A 20,574-nucleotide genomic window follows, 5' to 3' on the forward strand; every position below is an offset into this window, starting at 1 on the left:
TCACTCACTGGACAGGCATCAATGTGTGACTAGTTCATTGCTACAACACAAGCAGGAAACCGTTGAATTGAATGCATGAAATATTATGTGGTTAACAGTTCAAATAAAAAGAGGCTTCCTTTTGGAGACTAAACTATTACAGAGAAATGAGAATTTTTTTATTTTCTTTTTTTAAGTAAGTTCTATGCCCAAGTGGGATTTGAACTCACGACACCAAGATCAAGAGTCACATGTTCTACTGACTGAGCCAGCCAGGCGCCCCTGAGAAATGAGGATGGTTTTTTTTTTTATTTTTTTATTGTTATGTTAATCCCATACATTACATCATTAGTTTTTGATGTAGTGTTCCATGATTCATTGTGCATAACACCCAGTGCTCCATGCAGAACGTGCCCTCCTCAATACTCATCACCAGGCTAACCCAACCTCCCACCCCCCTCCCCTCTAGAACCCTCAGTTTGTTTTTCAGAGTCCATCCATTCTCATGGTTCCTCTACCCCTTCGATTTCTCCCCCTTCATTCTTCCCCTCCTGCTATCTTCTTTTTTTTTTTTCTTAACATATATTGCATTATTTGTTTCAGAGGTACAGATATGAGATTCAACAGTCTTGCACAATTCACAGAGCTTACCAGAGCCCATACCCTCCCCAGTGTCTATCACCCAGTCACCCTATCCCTCCCACCCCACCCCCACTCCAGCAACCCTCAGTTTGTTTCCTGCGATTAAGAATTCCTCATATCAGTGAGGTCATATGATACATGTCTTTCTCTGTTTGACTTATTTCGCTCAGCATAATACCCTCCAGTTCCATCCATGTCATTGCAAATGGCAAGATCTCATTCCTTTTGATGGCTGCATAATATTCCATTGTATATATATACCACTTCTTCTTTATCCATTCATCTGTCAATGGACATCTTGGCTCTTTCCATAGTTTGGCTATTGTGGACATTGCTGCTATAAACATCAGGGTGCACGTACCCTTTCGGATCCCTACTTTTGTATCTTTGGGGTAAATACCCAGTAGTGCAATTGCTGGATCATATGGTAGCTCTATTTTCAACTTTTTGAGGAACCTCCATACTGTTTTCCAGAGTGGCTGCACCAGCTTGCTTTCCCACAAACAGTGTAGGAGGGTTCCCCTTTCTCCGCATCCCCACCATCTGTCATTTCCTGACTTGTAAATTTTAGCCATTCTGACTGGTATGAGGTGGTATCTCATTGAGGTTTTGATTTGGATTTCCCTGATGCTGAGCGATATTGAGCACTTTCTCATGTGTCTGTTGGCCATTTGGGTGTCTTCTTTGGAAAAATGTCTTTTCATGTCTTCTGCCCATTTCTTGATTGGATTCTTTGTTCTTTGGGTGTTGAGTTTGATGAGTGCTTTATAGATTTTGGATACTAGCCCTTTATCTGATATGTCATTTGCAAATATCTTCTCCCATTCTGTCGGTTGTCTTTTGGTTTTGTTGACTGTTTCCTTTGCTTTGCAAAAGCTTTTTATCTTGATGAAGTCCCAATAGTTCATTTTTGCCCTTGCTTCCCTTGCCTTTTGCGATGTTTCTAGGAAGAAGTTGCTGTGGCTGAAGTCAAAGAGGTTGCTGCCTGTGTTCTCCTTTAGGATTTTGATGGACTCCTGTCTCACATGGAGGTCTTTCAACCATTTGGAGTCTATTTTTGTGTGTGGTGTAAGGAAATGGTCCAGTTTCATTCTTCTGCATGTGGCTATCCAATTTTCCCAATACCATTTGTTGAAGAGACTGTCTTTTTTCCATTGGATATTCTTTCCTGCTTTGTCAAAGATTAGTTGAGGGTCCATTTCTGGGCTCTCTATTCTGTTCCATTGATCTGTGTGTCTGTTTTTGTGCCAGTACCATACTGTCTTGATGATGATAGCTTTGTAATAGAGCTGGAAGTCCGGAATTGTGATGCCGCCAGCTTTGTTTTTCTTTTTCAACATTCCTCTGGCTATTCGGGGTCTTTTCTGGTTCCATACAAATTTTACGATTACTTGTTCCATTTCTTTGAAAAAAGTGGATGGTATTTTGATGGAGATTGCACTGAATGTGTAGATTGCTCTAGGTAGCATTGACATCTTCACAATATTTGCTCTTCCAATCCATGAGCATGGAACGTTTTTCCATTTCTTTGTGTCTTCCTCAATTTCTTTCATGAGTATTTTATAGTTTTCTGAGTTCAGATCCTTTGCCTCTTTGGTTAGATTTATGCCTAGGTATCTTATGGTTTTGGGTGCAATTGTAAATGGGATTGACTCCTTAATTTCTTTCTTCTGTCTTGTTGGTATATAGGAATGCCACTGACTTCTGTGCATTGATTTTATATCCTGCCACTTTACTGAATTCTTGTATGAGTTCTAGCAGTTTTGGGGTGGAGTCTTTTGAGTTTTCCACATAAAGTATCATATCATCTACAAAGAGTGAGAGTTTGACTTCTTCTTTGCCGATTTGGATGCCTTTGATTTCTTTTTGTTGTCTGATTGCTGTGGCTAGGACTTGTAATACTATGTTGAATAGCAGTGGTGATAGTGGACATCCCTGCCGCATTCCTGACCTTAGGGAGAAAGCTCTCAGTTTTTCCCCATTGAGAATGATATTTGCTGTAGGTTTTTCATAGATGGCTTTTATGATATTGAGGTATGTGCCCTCTATGCCTATACTCTGAAGAGTTTTGATCAAGAAAGGATGCTGTACTTTGTCAAATGCTTTTTCTGCATCTATTGAGAGGATCATATGGTTCTTGTTCTTTCTTTTGTTAATGTATTGTATCATGTTGATGGATTTGCGGATGTTGAACCAACCTTGCAGCTGAGGGATAAATCCCACTTGGTCATGGTGAATAATCCTTTTAATGTACTGTTGGATCCTGTTGGCTAGTATTTTGGTGAGAATTTTTGCATCCATGTTCATCAGGGATATTGGTCTGTAGTTCTCCTTTTTGATGGGGTCTTTGTCTGGTTTGGGGATCAAGGTAATGGTGGCCTCATAAAATGAGTTTGGAAGTTTTCCTTCCATTTCTATTTTTTGGAACAGTTTCAGAAGAATAGGTATTAATTCTTCTTTAAATGTTTGGTAGAATTCCCCTGGGAAGCCATTTGGCCCTGGGCTTTTGTTTGTTGGGAGATTTTTGATGACTGCTTCAATTTCCTTAGTGGTTATAGGTCTGTTCAGGTTTTCTATTTCTTCCTGGTTCAGTTTTGATAGTTGCGACATCTCTAGGAATGCATCCATTTCTTCCAGGTTATCTAATTTGCTGGCATAGAGTTGCTCATAATATGTTCTTATAATTGTTTGTATTTCTTTGGTGTTGGTTGTGATCTCTCCTCTTTCATTCATGATTTTGTTGATTTGGGTCATTTTTCTTTTTGATAAGTCTGGCCAGGGGTTTATCAATCTTGTTAATTCTTTCAAAGAACCAGCTCCTAGTTTCGTTGATCTGTTCTACTGTTCTTTTAGTTTCTATTTCATTGATTTCTGCTCTGATCTTTATTATTTCTCTTCTCCTGCTGGGTTTAGGCTTTATTTGCTGTTCTTTCTCCAGCTCCTTTAGGTGTAGGGTTAGGTTGTGTACTTGAGACCTTTCTTGTTTCTTGAGAAAGGCTTGTATTGCTATATACTTTCCTCTTAGGACTGCCTTTGCTGCATCCCAAAGATTTTGAATAGTTGTGTTTTCATTATCATTGATTTCCATGAATTTTTTTAATTCTTCTTTAATTTCCTGGTTGACCCATTCATTCTTTAGTAGGATGCTCTTTAGCCTCCATGTATTTGAGTTCTTTCCGACTTTCCTCTTGTGATTGAGTTCTAGTTTCAAAGTATTGTGGTCTGAAAACAGGCAGGGAATGATCCCAATCTTTTGGTACCGGTTGAGACCTGATTTATGACCTAGGATGTGATCTATTCTGGAGAATGTTCCATGGTCACTAGAGAAGAATGTATTCTGTGGCTTTGGGATGGAATGTTCTGAATATGTCTGTGAAGTCCATTTGGTCCAGTGTGTCATTTAAGGTCTTTATTTCCTTGTTGATCTTTTGCTTAGATGATCTGTCCATTTCAGTGAGGGGGTGTTAAAGTCCCCCACTATTATTGTATTGTTGTCGATGTGTTTCTTTGCTTTTGTTATTAATTGCCTTATATAATTGGCTGCTCCCATGTTAGGGGCATAGCTATTTACAATTGTTAGATCTTCTTGTTGGATAGACCCTTTAAGTATGATATAGTGTCCTTCCTCATCTCTTATTACACTCTTTGGTTTAAAATCTAATTTGTCTGATATAAGGATTGCCACCCCAGCTTTCTTTTGGTGTCCATTAGCATGGTAAATGGTTTTCCATCCCCCCCACTTTGAATCTGGGGGTGTCTTTGGGTCTAAAATGAGTCTCTTGCAGACAGCATATCGATGGGTCTTGTTTTTTAATCTAATCTGATAGCCTGTGTCTTTTGATTGGGGCATTTAGGCCATTTGCATTCAGGGTAACTATTAAAAGATATGAATTTAGTGCCATTGTATTGCCTATAAGGTGACTGTTACTCTATATTGTCTGTGTTCCTTTCTGTTCTATGTTGCTTTTAGGCTCTCTCTTTGCTTAGAGGACCCCTTTCAAGATTTCTTGTAGGGCTGGTTTCGTGTTTGCAAATTCCCTTAGTTTTTGTTTGTCCTGGAAGCTTTTTATCTCTCCTTCAATTTTCAATGACAGCCTAGCTGGATATAGTATCCTTGGCTGCATATTTTTCTCATTTAGTGCTCTGAATATATCCTGCCAGTCCTTTCTGGCCTGCCAGGTCTCTGTGGATAGGTCTGTTGCTAATCTAATGTTTCTACCATAGTAGGTACATATCTCTTCTCCCGAGCTGCTTTCAGGATTTTCTCTTTGTCTCTGAGACTCGTAAGTTTTACTATTAGATGTCGGGGTGTTGACCTATTTTTATTGATTTTGAGAGGGGTTCTCTGTGCTTCCTGGATTTTCATGCCTGTTTCCTTCCCCAAATTAGGAAAGTTCTCTGCTATAATTTGCTCCATTATACCTTCTGCCCCTCTCTCTCTTTCTTCTTCTTCTGGGATTCCAATTATTCTAATGTTGTTTCGTCTTATGGTATCGCTTATCTCTCGAATTCTGCCCTCCTGATCCAGTAGTTGTTTATCTCTCTTTTTCTCAGCTTCTTTATTTTCCATCATTTGGTCTTCTATATCACTGATTCTCTCTTCTGCCTCGTTTTTCCTAGCAGTTAGCGCCCCCATATTTGATTGCACCTCATTAATAGCCTTTTTGATTTCTACTTGGTTAGATTTTAGTTCTTTTACTTCTCCAGAAAGGGTTTCTCTAATAACTTCCATGCTTTTTTCAAGCCCAGCTAGTATCTTTATTTTTATTTTTATTTTTTTAATTTTTTTTTAAAGATTTTATTTATTTATTTGAGACAGAGAGAATGAGAGAGAGAGAGCACATGAGAGGGGGGAGGGTCAGAGGCAGAAGCAGGCTCTCTGCCGAGCAGGGAGCCTGATGCGGGACTCCGATCCAGGGACTCCAGGATCATGACCTGAGCCGAAGGCAATCGCTTAACCAACTGAGCCACCCAGGCGCCCCCAGCTAGTATCTTTAAAGTGATGATTCTGAACTCTAGATCTGACATCGTACTAATGTCCGTATTGAGTAGGTCCCTGGCAGTCGGTACTACCTCTTGTTCTTTTTGTTGAGGTGATTTTTTCCATCTTGTCATTTTGTCCAGAGGAGAATAGATTAATGAGAGAACAAAATGCTAACAGCGTAACAACGTTCCCAGAAAATATACTCTAAACAAATCAGAAAAGACCTGAAGCAGTGGGAAAAGAAAGGGAAAGAGAGATAAAAGAAAAACAAAAAAAAAGAAAGAAAAAGATAAAGATAAAAACAAACAAAAACAGAACAAAACAAAAAAAAACCAGAATGTGATCAAATATGATCAGGCTGGTATATAGATCAGTGCCACACACTAGATTTTGGGTCTATTTTGGTCTGTTAGAAGAAAGTGCCTCCCAAAATTTTAAAGAAAGAAAAACTTATATATGTACAAAAATAAGGGTTGATATGATGAAGGGATGGAATATGACTGTAAAGATGGAAATTATAAAAAATTTTATAAAAGGAATTGATAAGAAGTTTGAAAAAAGAAAGAAGAGGATTTAAGAAAAAAAAAGGGAGAGAATGTGATCAGGCAGGGGAGTAGAATAAAACCATACACTAGAGATTTAGGGTATATTTTGATCTGTTAGAAGAAACTATCTCAAAATTTTAAAGAGAGAATAACTTATATATATATGCCAAAAATACAAGTAACTACTATGAAGGGATAGAATATGACTCTAAAAATGAAAAATAATTTTTTTTTTAAAAAGGGATTGATAAGATGTTGGTTGAAAAAGGGAAAAAGAAAAATTCAAAAAAAAAAAAAGACAGTTAAAAAAAAAATTAACTTTGAAAGACTAAAGAATCCTGGTAAAAAAGCCATGAATTCTATGTGCATTATTCCCCTAGCGCTGGAGTTCTGCCCTTCTCATTGATCGGTAAACTTGGTCTTGGCTGGCTGTTCTCCCTGATCTTCTGGGGGAGGGGCCTGTTGCCATGGTTTCCAAATGTCTTTGCTGGAGGCGGAATTGCCCTGCCCTTGCCCCGTCCGGACTAAGTGATCTGCTCGGGTTTGCTCTCCAGAGCTTTTGTTCCCTGCAAGCTTTCCGTACAGCTTTGGAGGCCGAGAGTGAAAATGGCGGCCTCCCAATCTCCGCCCCGGAGGAGCCGAGAACTCGGGGCCCCGCTCCTCAGTGAGCCCCCAGAGAAAAGCCGTCAGTCACTCCCGTCTCCCCGGTCTCCGGCCGCACTCTGTGCTCACCCGGCCTGTGACTGATCATTTCTATCTCTGGCACCCGACCCCATGTGGAGTCTCCAAACCCAGCAGATCCCTGCGGTGCGCTCCCACGCCGCTGCTCCCGGGGGAGGAAGGGGAGTCTCTCAGGATCTGCCACTTGTTGGGTCCCTGCTGGAGGAGCAGTGGCCCGACTGTGCCACGGATCACGGTTTATGGCAACCCCGAGCTGAGAGCCCGTGCCTGGGCTCCGCCTCTGCAGCCGGCTTCCCCGCTCCGATACCTGGGAGCTCTACTGCACTCAGGCACCCCCGGTCTTCCTGTGACCCTGAGGGTCCTGAGACCACACTGTCCCGTGAGGGTTCCAACCCCTGCTTAGCCACTGGAGCGATGTCCCTCAGCGGAGCCGACTTCTAAAAGTTCCGATTTTATGCTCTGCTGCTCTATCACTTGCCAGAAGCAGCAAACGGAGGCCCCTCCCCCACCGTCTATCCTCCCGAATATCGCCTCGGATTCACTTCTCCACACGTCCTACCTTCCAGAAAGTGTTCACTTTTCTGTTCAGAGAGTTGCTACTCTTCTTTTCTTCGATCTCCTGTTGAGTTAGTAGGTGTTCAGAATGGTTTGATCCCTATCCAGCTAAATTCCTGAGAGGAGACGAAATCCAGGTCTCCTACTCCTCCGCCATCTTGCTCCGCCTCGAGAAATGAGGATTTTTAATGTAATGTTCCTAAGCTTTCCTGAGTCATATTTATGCCAGACTCATTGGTGCTCATTATCTCAGGGTAGAGTAAAACCAGTTAAAACTAAGCTTGGGAGTAACAGTAGATTTTGAAAACTTGGGGCGACTCTTTTGCTGGTGGCTGAGGTCAGGAATTAAATCTAGATGGTGTGTCTTGTTTCCTGGTGGTCAATGGAGATTGCATTTTATTGTTTTTATGAAGAGTGCCAGCCGATGGTCTTTACTGTCTTGGGTTGTCCTCCCACTTTGGGTCCTGGTTATAAGGACTGTGCTGTCCCCAGCCCCTGGAGCACTGCCTCTGAGGTAGAGGGCTGCAGGTCTGGGGCATGGCTTGCTCTTTCATTTTATCAAAACCTAGAAACAGCTTTCTTCCCTTTTTTTCCAGCCGTAGATTTGTATTTTCAACCATGGCCATGTAGTCTTGAATGAAATTGCTTGTCTCTCTGAAATAATAGAGCATTTCCCAACCAAACCATGCAGCATGGAGAGCTTCAGCCTGCAGTTGATGGCAGTTCTCACCACACTGGGTTGTGATTTTATGATCCGGTCTCCGTGACCGGCTGTAAATGCACCGCTGAACCTGGAGTCTGTCTGTGTCTTGGTCTGGAAAAGCGATGTTATCCAGCAGTCTGGCCGGTTCCCTGCGGTCTTTGTCTCTTGCTACCTCTGGCTTTCTTACCCAGAGTCCCGTGGACAGGGAACACATGTAGTAAGTGTAAAGCTATGTCACAACATGGAAACCTGCCGGGAAGGTTTTGTTGCATGGTTTCTCGTCAGGTAGGATGGAAACCCAAAAATAACATTGACTTCCACAAGAGAAACGTTTAGTTCTCTTATGTCAACATCTGCAGGTGGTCGGTCTGATGCATTGCTTTGGTGGGCCAGGAATCTGTTTCTTCCATCTGATGGCTTTGTCCATGACCCACATTCCCAATATCACTCCAGGGTCCAGGATGGCTCCCAGCAGCAGAAAGGAAATGAGAAAAGGAGAAGAGCAGCCTCCCTCTCCACTTCATTCCCCTGATGTTTCTCAGGAGATGTATGCACTGTGTCTGCTTAAATCAAGGGACTACACCCTGTAGCCGGAGAGTCTGAGAAACATACCGTCTTTATTCTTAGCGTTCCTACGTCTGGCTAAAATAACTAAGTTTTATTACCGTGTGGAGGAGGGAATATGGCTTTTGGGGACAACTGGCAGTGTATGTCAGGGTGGCAGAGGGAAGTTACAGGAGCAGAGTCTTGGTGCTGGATGCTTTCCACTGATGCAGTGGGAAAAGACCATGCAGGGGAGAGGACACCCCCCTCACCACCGTGGATGCTCCCTATCAAGTCCTCACCCTGGGCTCGGGGAGGTGGTGACCACAAGACAGCTTTTCCTTCCTTCTTCCCTCTGCCAGTTACCCTCTTTATTAACTCCTGGGTAACCGGCTGAGTGGCATGCAGAAGAGTCGGTCAGCCTGGCTGCAGGGGAAGGGGCACCGAGCTAAGGTCTGGCTTCAGGCTGCTCTGTCGCCATGTGATGTTTGCCAGGTGGGGGCCGCGGCAGCCCCTGAGAGCCTGCCTCCCCATTTCTTGGTGTGTCAGTGGCTAGATGCCAACTGGGCACAACCACCACGTCCAGGTAACGGGCCAGTGACTGATTTACGTAGAGAGCCTTTACAAAACATTTCTAAATGTTTTGGTTTGAGGCCATATAGAATAGGTTCTATGACTGTTTCATAGTGAGGCGCTGCCCGTGAGAGCAGAATACCCAAGTTAAACGTCAAATTTAATTTTTTGAGTAGATAATGTTTTCTCACGGTTCATTTATCATGATGTTATAAAAAGGTTTGTGCTGAGAATTTCTGTTTCCATTTCATTCTCCCACCGCCCCCCATGGGTAATCATTTTTATTATTTCTGTGTGTGTAAGCCTCCAGCTTTAATTTGTATAAACACAAGCAATTACAAGTATATATATTTATTTTGTATATTATGTATATAACTTATGTACATAATTTGTGTATAGTCTGTCTCTTCTTCCATAAAAAGTAACATTCTCTCTCCACTCTTCTGCACCTCGCATGTTTCCCTTACTAGCATATTCCACAGGGCTTTTCCTACCCATGTCTTGTCCTTTGTTGCAATACGGGGGTCCCGGCACCCATGGAGCGATGGCAACCCAGCTGGAGGAGCACCCACAGTTGGTTATCACAGTCGGTGGCTCTGGGAGTTTACGCAGGGACAGCCCTTTCCATGTGGCTCCCCTTCCATCTGATTCCTTCCCCCATTACAGTCGTGAGGAGCAGGGGAGGATGCCCTTGTTTTGTTCTAGCTCTCCATAGTTCCGTGCTTTTGTTGTTATTCCTGCTTCACCTGGCTGTGCGGCAGAGGCGTGCTCCAGCCCTAGTCCTCTCCTGCAAGACCCGCCTCTTTCTGCGGTTTAACATACATAACGTCAGTACTGACACTCATTTATTCTTTGCGGCTCTTCCATAGCCCTTGTTGCTGGAGGGCTTGCGGAGGCAGGTAGGAACCTGGAGGCCTTCCACACCTGTCTGTCTGTCCTGGCAGGGTCAGGGGAGCTGGGCCCAACTCAGGGTCTTGGCGAAGACCTTCCCATGTTCCAGTTGTGGTCAGAAGTTGAAAGGATCTGCTGGGAGCCCCTCTGAAGGCATCTTGATTACGAGTCCCTGTCTCCCTCTCTTGAGCTATTTGACTGTCAACTGTTTTGTTGTAGACTTTGGCCTAAAACTTTTTATAATAAGAGTCAGTTCACCAGGGCATCTGTGTTCTTTGTGATTTATGGATGCGGTGGGCGCATCCTGTGCCTTGCTGACTGACTTGTCCTGGGCCGCCATTTTTGCACTTGGATTGTGGGTAACTTGCCTTTGAGTATGGCAACAACTTTTCCTACATTTCTCACTTGTGTGTTTCTTGGGGTTTTCCTCACATTGCTACTTACTGAACTGCAATGAATCCCAGATTAAGGACCTCCTTCATGCTCTGACTTCCAGATTCCGAAACCAAGGATCCTCTAGAAATCAGTACAAGGCTCAGTCCTCATTAAGAAATAATTGGGACCAAAGTGGCTCTCTGTTTTATTAGTCAGTTGATAAATCCCTCTGAAAGCAAATTGGGCCAATGAGTTGCTAACCCAATTAACATCTGTTTATAGGACTAGAATATTCTATGTGGCTCTTCCTAGGAAGTCAAGTGGTCTGGGGCAGGTTGCCCTGCAGAGCTGGGCAGTTGTCAGCCTGTTGAGTTAGGAGTGGCAATGGAGAGGTGGTGACCATCCTCTGGAAACTTGTGACAGAAAGCCTGGCAGCCAGCAAAAGGAATGGCTGGTGAGGGAGGAGCCAAGCTGTCCTTCTGGACCTGGAGTTCAGCTGTTTTTCAGGTGGTGGCAGAGGACCAGGGTGTATGCAGCTTAGAATCACTTCATGATGGGCAGGGCCTGGAGTGGCCATCCAGAATGCAAGTGACGGCTGGCCGCAGGCTCTGTGTGGCTGTTCTAGGCCTGGACACGCTGTTTAGGGTCACACGTTCCACTTTGTTCGAACTATTTTCTGAACCTTAAAGGATTTCTGGAGTTGACAACATGTGTTCGGCTGCATATTCATTACTTCGGCAAATATGTACTGAGCCCCACCCATGTGCCCGAGCCATGCTGGGCACTGGTCCCCACCCATATAGGCATCCCTGTTTACCATGTGCATGTGAGTGCTAAAGACATGCTTTTGTTGACTAGAACCATTCACTTTCCTTAACCTCAGTATCTCTGAAAATGCTTATTTTGAGACTTGAGTTACCGGTAAATATGGGAGACTTTTTGCATTGTGCCCCTGGGGTGGGGGCCATGCACCCATGTGGCAGCTCTGTGTCCTAAAGTATATGTTCTTTGTTTGACAGTCCTGGGGGAGAGGCCTCACTTGTTGGCTTCACCCCTCTTTCCTCTGGGACACCCTGTCTCATAGTCCCTCCCCCCTCCCCAAAGCCAGTATTCAGGGGTGCTTCTGGAAAGGGCTCGGTGAGTGCCCTGGCGGCTCTGGGCCATGCAGAGCAGGAAGGCCTGTGGCCTACGGGGTCTGGTGACAGCTCCCTTGGGGATCATTTACTAGGCCTCTGGAGCGCCCCAGGCCAGCAGTGGCCAGGGGCCCGGGGGTGGGGGGCCACACACGACTGGAGCAGCTTCCTCCTCAGGACTGTGACGTGGGTGTTACGCTCTTTGGCTCTTCTTTTCTAGTGACACAAAACAAGGGACACTTGGTGCTGGTGGATTCATGCCCTTTGGGTTCTCCGGTGTCCTGTCGGGGGCAGCGACCTGCTTCTATGCCTTCGTGGGCTTTGACTGCATCGCCACCACAGGTATGGCGCCCGCCGGCCGAGTGGGGCCGGGGCTGCGGGGCCTCCTCTCCCGCCAGGCAGGCTGGCCTAACTTTACCCACAGGTCGCTCTTTTCCTTCCTGCGGGCCTGTGCTGGCTGCCGCTCCTTCACACATGGGTGACGTGTCGATTTGTAGCTTCCTGCTAATCTTTTCCCCCTTTATCACTTCCCCAAGTGGCCGTGCCTGACAGGAAAGTCTGCATCACGAACATGACTAACCATCGTGCTGCTGGGACGGGATAATGACAGCGTCGCGGCAGCCCGATTTCATATCTGGGCGTCATCCGGGAGAAATGAGGCCATTGAAAATACTGTTATCCGGGTGCTTGAATAGGCTGGGCTCAGTCGGGCCTCCTGATTTTCTCTGCCAGAGGAAACAAGGCTTTTCCTTGGCTGGACCAGGGCGTAAAGGCCGAGAACACCATCCCTGGGCGTTACGGGTCCTCCAGCCCGTGTGCGGAGGGCCGCCTGTGGTTCCCAGAAGCCCGAAGACCCTGGTTCCCGTAGGGCTGAGCACGTCAGGGGCGCCATTTGTGGGTGGCATGGGCATCTTGTGGGCTCGTGGGGATGCCCCTCACTGTCTTGCCCTCCGGGGCCTGACTCCTTGCTGTTTCCAGGTGAAGAAGTCAAGAACCCTCAGAAGGCGATCCCCGTGGGGATTGTCGCGTCCCTCCTGATTTGCTTCATCGCTTACTTCGGGGTGTCTGCCGCCCTCACGCTCATGATGCCATACTTCTGCCTGGACAAGGACAGCCCCCTGCCCGACGCCTTCAAGCATGTGGGCTGGGAAGGTGCCAAGTACGCGGTGGCCGTCGGCTCCCTCTGCGCTCTTTCTACCAGGTGAGGCCTCTGAAGCTCTTGGGAGGGTACGCTGTAGTAGGCCATGTGAGGCCTGACACACAGGAGAGCCACTCATCTCGCTCTTTTCCCCTGAAATAGAACCAGCACCCCAACCCCGATGATGTGGTTTCTCCTCTTGTTGTTAGCAACCATCCCATGAGTTGTTATTGATATTTTCATCCTGAAGCCTCTGAGGCCCACTTTCTGACATCTGCTCAGCAAGGGTCTGGCTTGCTGTCCCCAACCTTGGCCCCTGCCCTGGGCCACCTCTTTGAACACTGTATTTTGGCCCTTTGTTTGGCCATAACGCAGAGGCTACCTTGAAAAAGGGAGTAAATGCCTTTTTTTTTTTAAAGATTTTATTTGAGAGAGAGAGCGAGAGAAAGAGAGCACAAGCCGGCGGCGGGGGGGAAGGATGGGGGGAGTAGGGCAGAGGGAGAGGGAGAAGCAGACTCCCCACTGAGCAGGGAGCCTGATGCGAGGCTTGATCCCAGGACCTTGGGATCATGACCCGAGGTGAAGGCAGGTGCTTAACCGACTGAGCTACCCAGGCACCCGGGATTAAGTGCCTTTGAATAAGAAACATTTTGCCCCCGATATTTGCCATTAGCCTGTACATACAGGAAATATTTGCTAAACATTGATTTACCACAGAGAAATCCTCATAAACCCAGTGATGCTTTTATTTTCTGTTTGATTTAGCTAGAAATACTGTGGGAATAAATACAAAATTTCCCTTTCATAAAAATTATGACTAGATCCCATGCATGTTTATGTTAGGTTATGCCATTCTTTCACTGAGTACATACTCACAGTAAGTGCTTTTTCTGGGGTTGATGCATTGAATTTTGTCTTCCAGTCACGGGCTTCACCTAGTTTGGAGGGTGGCAGTTCTTGGCGAGAAGTTCAGGGCTCCCTCTCGGTGGTATGCCGTATGGTATACCACATACTGGTCACGTTATGGTGCCTTTCTTCCCGGTGGGCTAGTGTCACAGATGCATTTTGCCTTTTCCTCCCATCTAGTCTTTTAGGTTCCATGTTTCCCATGCCTCGAGTTATCTACGCCATGGCTGAAGATGGACTGCTATTTAAATTTTTGGCCAAAATCAGCGATAGGACCAAAACACCGATAATCGCCACGTTGACCTCAGGTGCCATTGCTGGTAAGAACTGAAACTAATCCCACATGCCAGTATTTTAATAGTTGAGTTACTAGACCCTAGGGAAAAATACCTTGAATTGTGTTGGAACAACACAAGTGAGAAGTTGGAACTGGGCTTTTTACCTTTTGGTTTTTACCCTTGGAACCTGGTTTCTTGCAAGGTAACCACCCTTTTGACTAAAGGCGGAGGCCAGTTTTACAGAGGATGTGATGGAATTCTCAAAAATATTTGAATCCTTTTATTATGATTACCCTCTGATTGGATGGAGCTTGGAACACACACTGTCCCTTCAGAGCCATTTGTATTTCCCCTTTTCTGAATGTTCCTTAGTAGACTTTGGTGGGATGACGTCTTCTTGCATGGTAACAAGCCAAGAGACTTTTTGTTAGTACTGGAAATTCATTGTCCATGTCTCTTAGCCTGTGGATTCTCAGGGGAATGAGAATCCCTTAGGATCAGTGTTTTATGAAACATGCTACCTGTTCTCCAGGAGACATTGGAGGTGTTGCTGGGGAGGCCAGTGGCTGTAAGTTTATAAATAATGGCAGGCTCAGAAGGGATTTATCTTATCAAGTATCGGGTTCCCCACCAAGAGGACGGTTTTGACAGCCAAAATCGGTACACAAAGAACCCTTGGAGCTATGTGATGTTCCAGGGACCCCTGATTAAGAAAAGGGGAGCATCGAAGGAAACTGGTTTTCTGTATTTTCGCCTTTAATAATTGCCCCTCGTAGCCCCAAGAGACAGGCATTATCCAGCCCATTGTACAGAGAGGTGAAGTGAGGATGTACACCCACACCCAGGAGATCTGGCTCTCGGTTCCTGGTTTGTTTTTATGCCAAAGTGGCTGGCTCCTTCCAGAGTCTTTTTGGGATATGAGGACATGTGATACCAGTTCAATCTGCACCACAGGGACTAGTCAAATAGCCATTGGTAAGACATTTGACCATCTTAAGTGAATGAATTGTTGTTAGTAGTATCTGTGCCCTTAGCAAAGTGTGCTTCTGTTGTGGATTAATGTTGTATAATGAAAGAAAGCTAGTTTTTCATTATTTAACAAATTCGTTGTGTAACTGTGCATTCTTGACCGTGATCTCAGTGGTCAGGTTAAGGGACACCATATGTCAGAATATGACCAATATATTTAAGAGATTAAGGAATGGGAAATAGTAAATGTTCTTTCAGGATTTACATGTAATTTGATCATATTAAAGACTCGACTCTAATTCCCTTCCTGTGCTGATCAAGGGAGCTCAAACTATAATCTTTAAAGTGACTATAAAGTACATGCATTCACCAAACCAGGGATTTACTCTTTCCTTTCATTTGGCAGGAGTGGTAAATAAGTATTTGGTTTTCTGAAATCACCCCACATGGGGAAAGTTTGGCTTGAGGTTCTGTGTGAGTGGGAACGTAGGCATCTGTGGCATATGCACAGTCAGATACTATTCTAATTATCCAGAAGGCCCCGCATTGCTCTTTGATCCTGTTATTTACCCTCAATTGAAATTTGTTTTAGTTGGAGTTAGTCTATAGGGGCTTGAGAAATATTTGTGGAAAAGTAATGGTTTTGTGTTTCTGTTTTAACTTGTGTTGATGGCATGTGAGGTGAAAATATCCCAAAGTAGATCTATCCAAGTTATTTTTTAAATGGGAAACTTGACATGTGTACCCATGTAAATAGAGATATATACTCTCACAAAAATTACAAAAGATTTTCACATAAGCATGCATGTTGTATATTTTTTTTAGTGGGGTCATGGTAAAGGTACTGATACTGTTTGGAAAGAACACTGCTTTCCATGCTCAGCTGCCTGGGTTAGGAGTCCCCATGAGTCCTCCCAGAGCCTGGACTTGACCTCATCCACCTGCTCATCACTGTTGCCTACTGATGCCTATCTTGGATGATACACTCAGGAAAGCCAGAGACTATCTGGTCTGCCCTGTTCGGTGGTGTACATCTTTGATGGTCTACACTGACCGGCATACTCTCAATGAGTGCCAGATGGATAATGAATGTGTGGGTAGATGATGGATGAATGGATGGATGGATGGATGGATGGTTGGTTGGATGGCCGAATAGATGGATAGGTGATGGGTGATGGACGGACAGAGGATGGATTGATGGACGGATGGATGGATGGATGATGGATGGATGGTGTGTGGGTAGATGGAGAGATAGACCTAACTATGTATGAGTCTGCATGGTGCAGAGGAAGACACGCTGGACTCAGAGCCACAAGAACCTAGTTGAGAATTCCACTTCTAGCAGTGTGACCTTAGATAAGTCTCCCAGCATGTCTGACTTCAGTTTCTCAATCCATAGTGTAGGGATAGCTTGCCAAGTTGCCATGAGGATCAATAAAGGTCATGCTGATGAAAGTGCTCTCTATATAAATGTTAATTATTATTACTGTCTGCTGAGAACAGTGTATGTGATTTAATCCTGAGCGTTTCTTCCCTTTAAGCAATGTCACAATGTCTTTCCATGGAAAGGGCTGGGGTGAGGAAGCAAGAAAAAGCAGCTCCTGCTGTGTGCCCTGGATCACGGGTGGGTGGTGGTTCTGGCTATCCGTGATAATGGGCCATCCTTGGATCCTGATGCTTATCTCCTCCCTAGCTGTGATGGCCTTTCTCTTTGACCTGAAGGACTTGGTGGACCTCATGTCGATTGGCACTCTCCTGGCTTACTCTTTGGTGGCTGCCTGTGTGTTGGTCTTACGGTATGTATGGCTCTTCTGGGTTCCATGATAGAAACGGAGATGCACCCTGTTAGCCTTTTAAAGGTTCGAGTTAATGATTTATACGGTGTAAATTTTAGGTTGTTGATAGTTAGTTCCTTTGAGAACTGCCCTGGAGAGGGTGGGATTTGGTGGTTGAGAGCCTAGTCACAGAGAACATCATTGAAAAGAGTCAGGGGGCTCCCCTCTCACTATCACGTGCCCTCATTTTTTTGGCGGGATGTTAGGAGGGGAGAGACCGGTTCTCAGCCCACCTGTTGGGCCTGGTCCAGGGAACAGAATTTTTGAAGGCTTCGGGTAATGATTTCAGTTTGGTCCACGTTCTTAGGTTGGAGGGGACTAGGGACTAGTCCTGGTGGGAACTGGGACAATTCCAGTTGTGTGAACCTTAGGGTAGTGTGGTGCTTCTGCAACAGCACCGCACTCTACCAGCCAGGAGGAGTCAGTCCCGGTTGTGGCATGGAGTGGCCCACGTGGATGTTCTGTAAGACTTCCCAGGCTCTGGCGGTTTTAGCCTCGTGGAGACCAGGCTAGCCCCTTGGATGGCCATAAGAAAGCAGCTCGGGGCCTAGGCTGGGCGTCCTGGTGTTCTCGGCTGCCCCAGTGCCCCCCTCCCCAAGCACGCCCCTGGGCTCCAATTTTCCTTTGCTCTGGAAGGACGGCTCTGCTTCCTCACTACCAGGAAAGGCTCAAGGGTGCATTTATCATGAGAATACGGAGTCATGGAGACTCAGTGGTGGCCACCTGGGAAGAGCCTTGTTACTTCTTTCCGGGTATTTATACTGTGGCAAGGTCATTTATTTCATTTGTTCCGTTTCGAATGTGCTTAGCACCTACTCTATGTAACTTGGGTTGAACCTCCCTAGTGGCTTTGTACCATCGGCTAAAACAAGTTTGCTAGTTCTGTGACCACTTATTCCTTCCTGAGGGCTCCACACTGGAATCTTTTCTGAGGTTCCCCTCACATTCGTAATTGACCAAATGGTGTTAACATAAGTCAATCAGTAAAAAAAATGGTTAAATATCTTTATGCTCACTCTTAGATTATATGCAAAATAATTCCGAAAGCACTCTGCTTTTGGTAGCTGGTAGAAAAGATTTGAGCTCTGTTTATTTTGGGTGGGAAGATAAGGAGCCTCGTTTAAAATGAATGCTTTACTTGCAGGAAGCTTATGTCTTGGAAATCATGCCACAGGCTCAGTCCTTTAGCCAGCTCTGTAAAGTTATTTATTCTAAGGCATTTGGAGTTTTAAAATGAATTGATCCAATTAAGTCTCACAAACAGAATTTCTCAAATCCGTCAGCCTGCAGACACATTTCTCTGGCTCTCGGCACCAAATGGGATCCTAATGTTACTGCTCTCTATTTCTGTTTCTACTTTCAGCTCCCTTCAGCCGTAGTTTTGTTGGGGGTGGCCTAATACTGTAAGCATCCAAGGGGCAGTGCTACTTCTCAGAGCAAGAGAAACCATCTTAGGACATTTCTCTGGGCTGGTTCATGGGGAAGGTCAAGTTGCCTCAAAGCAGAGACCCCAAGGAGGGTGTCGCCCAGAAGCAGGAACAGAAAGAAGGCGAGAACTCAGGTCTCCTCCTCTGTATCTACTTTGCCAGAGAATGCATCAGTCTGACCATCTTCTTCCCGTTTTATGCCTTGTGTCCTGGGCAACTTACCTTCGAAAGCTTACTAAGAACTTGAGTTAGTACGTGTCCTTTTGCCTAATGAAAGCACATTATAATGGTCATACAATACATTTCTTTATAGGTATCAGCCAGAGCAACCTAACATGGTATACCAGATGGCCAGAACTACCGACGAGCTCGATCAAGTGGACCAGAATGAACTGGTGAGCACCAGTGATTCCCAGACAGGGTTTTTACCAGAAGCGGAACGGTTTTCTTTGAAAACCATACTCTCACCCAAAAATATGGAGCCTTCCAAATTCTCCGGGCTAATTGTGAACATTTCAACCAGCCTCATAGGTAAGAGCCTGCCCTTCCCTGCAAGGGGTTTGGGGGTCCTGCTTGTTGGTGTTGCAGGGTTTCTTGTCAAGGGTGGTGGAGGCAAATGCTGGAAGGGATAAGCACCTGTCTTGCTACTGAACTGTGATGTAAATTATTCTGCCCTTATGGTAGTTGATGGCGGCAGAAATGGAGCCTCCCTCTCCACGGGTTTTGGGGAAGACTGAGGGTATCTGTGGGGATTTGAAAAAAATTTGAATTGCACCCCTCTCTCCCTCCCTCCTCCTTAGCAATTCTTATCATCACCTTCTGCATTGTGGCCGTGCTTGGAAATGAGGCTCTGACAAAAGGGGAGTTGTGGGCCATCTTTATGCTTGCCGGATCTGTCCTTCTCTGCTCTCTGGTCACAATCATCATCTGGAGGCAGCCTGAGAGCAAGACTAAGCTTTCATTTAAGGTGAGAAGCCCTGCCTGCAGGGAACCTCCTGGTAGGTTCCTGTGGTAGGAGCCACAAACCCCGGCACTCCTGCGCCCTGTGTGGGCCCTGCCAGGCCGGGTTGTCTGGAGGGGAGGGGCTTGCCGGCCAGCCTCCGGGACCGTGAGGCTCAGACAGTGCCTGCTGAGGGGTGACCCGACCCTGGAAGAAGGCACCCCTCCCCGCCCCGGCTCTCAGGTGTCCCGGCGCAGCTCACTGCGGGGGCAGCTCATGCATGTCCGGCCAGCATACGTGTCCAGCGCATTGCCTTACCAAGCCTTGGAGGTGATCGAGGCGTGTGCATTTTAGATTCACAAGTAATGAAGCAGTTCACTGTTGGAGACAAAGGGGAAGTCCCTCTTCTAGCCCCTTCTTTAACAGGAAAATAGCAAGAGGGGAAAATCAGAGTAGAGCTCACTTTGGCACTTGGTAGCTTAGAACCAAACGCCCACCTATTAGGGTTTGCCCGCGTGGGTGTGCGGCTGTGTATGTATGTGGGTTGGGGTGCACTCACTTTCTCCTCCCTGTATAAATAGCGCAGTCCATCTGAATCTCGGGTGGGGGCTTTTCCGAGGTGGTTTTTGCTGGATGGCTCAAAGGCGCCGTCCCCCCGCGCTCCATCCCTGCAGACTTGACCCACCACCCGCCGTCTTTGCAGGTACCCTTCCTGCCGCTCCTTCCCGTCCTGAGCATCTTTGTGAACGTCTATCTCATGATGCAGCTGGACCAAGGCACGTGGGTCCGCTTTGCAGTGTGGATGCTGATAGGTACGTGAAGTCATGGGTTTCACTGGGATGATGTCTCTCGGAGGCCCCTCCCCCCCAGTCCCCGAGCCTGCTCCATGCAGCTCATTTGTCTTTCCTGCAACTTCGCTGGATGCCGAGCCTCTTTTCCAACCTCAAAACGTAATGAAAACACATGTAGTCCGCAGTTTCTCAATAAGGAGCTCCTAGTAGATCGTGGGTCCCCCCTCCCTTTAAGATACTTTTATTTTAATAGCTCTTGTCTGAACTAGTTATGTCATTGCTAGAGTTGAAGGTAATGAGAGTGAGGCGATGAGTCTGCTGTTGACCAAGCACCAGTTCATCTCCCCCCACAGGGGAAAGCCTGGGCCGTGCCTCCCCCGCCCAGCCAGCACCTGCCCACTGGCCCATGTGGGAGGTTAGGGGGTCACCGTTTGGGTGCTCGTCCTTTTGTAGGCTCCCCATGGCCCGTCCCCTCCCTGGGTATCCAACCCTAAGAATTGCAGGAAGTGGACTCGGGCTCCTTCCTCAGTGCTGATGACCAGGGAGCGGGCCTTGCCCCTCACCCCTCAGTGTCGCTGACAAGAGCTGTAACCCCAGGACTGTGTTTCTGCCGAAGCCCTCAGCCCTGGGTCGCCATCCTTGGGGGCAGATAGCTGCCGCCTCGAGATCCTTCTCTGCAGGCCCCC

General features: G+C 46.2%; 1 protein-coding gene across 4 annotated transcripts in view; it reads left to right on the plus strand.

The window, feature by feature from the left end:
* SLC7A1 (solute carrier family 7 member 1) overlaps nucleotides 1-20,574 on the plus strand; it is an 86,373-nt gene that overhangs the window by 59,781 nt on the left and 6,018 nt on the right. For all 4 annotated transcript variants that reach the window (XM_045869259.3, XM_045869262.3, XM_045869261.3 and 1 more), the window contains exons 6-12: nucleotides 11,825-11,946; nucleotides 12,583-12,805; nucleotides 13,829-13,968; nucleotides 16,589-16,691; nucleotides 18,471-18,688; nucleotides 18,958-19,124; nucleotides 19,801-19,909. In XM_045869259.3, coding sequence (XP_045725215.1) covers nucleotides 11,825-11,946; nucleotides 12,583-12,805; nucleotides 13,829-13,968; nucleotides 16,589-16,691; nucleotides 18,471-18,688; nucleotides 18,958-19,124; nucleotides 19,801-19,909 — 1,082 coding nt within the window. The remainder of the gene's footprint in view (nucleotides 1-11,824; nucleotides 11,947-12,582; nucleotides 12,806-13,828; nucleotides 13,969-16,588; nucleotides 16,692-18,470; nucleotides 18,689-18,957; nucleotides 19,125-19,800; nucleotides 19,910-20,574) is intronic.

The sequence above is a fragment of the Mirounga angustirostris genome, unplaced genomic scaffold (genome assembly GCF_029215605.1).
Source record: "Mirounga angustirostris isolate CCGP_5_RB_7025 unplaced genomic scaffold, mMirAng1.0.hap1 SCAF_3, whole genome shotgun sequence".
In the NCBI taxonomy this organism is placed as follows: domain Eukaryota; kingdom Metazoa; phylum Chordata; class Mammalia; order Carnivora; family Phocidae; genus Mirounga; species Mirounga angustirostris.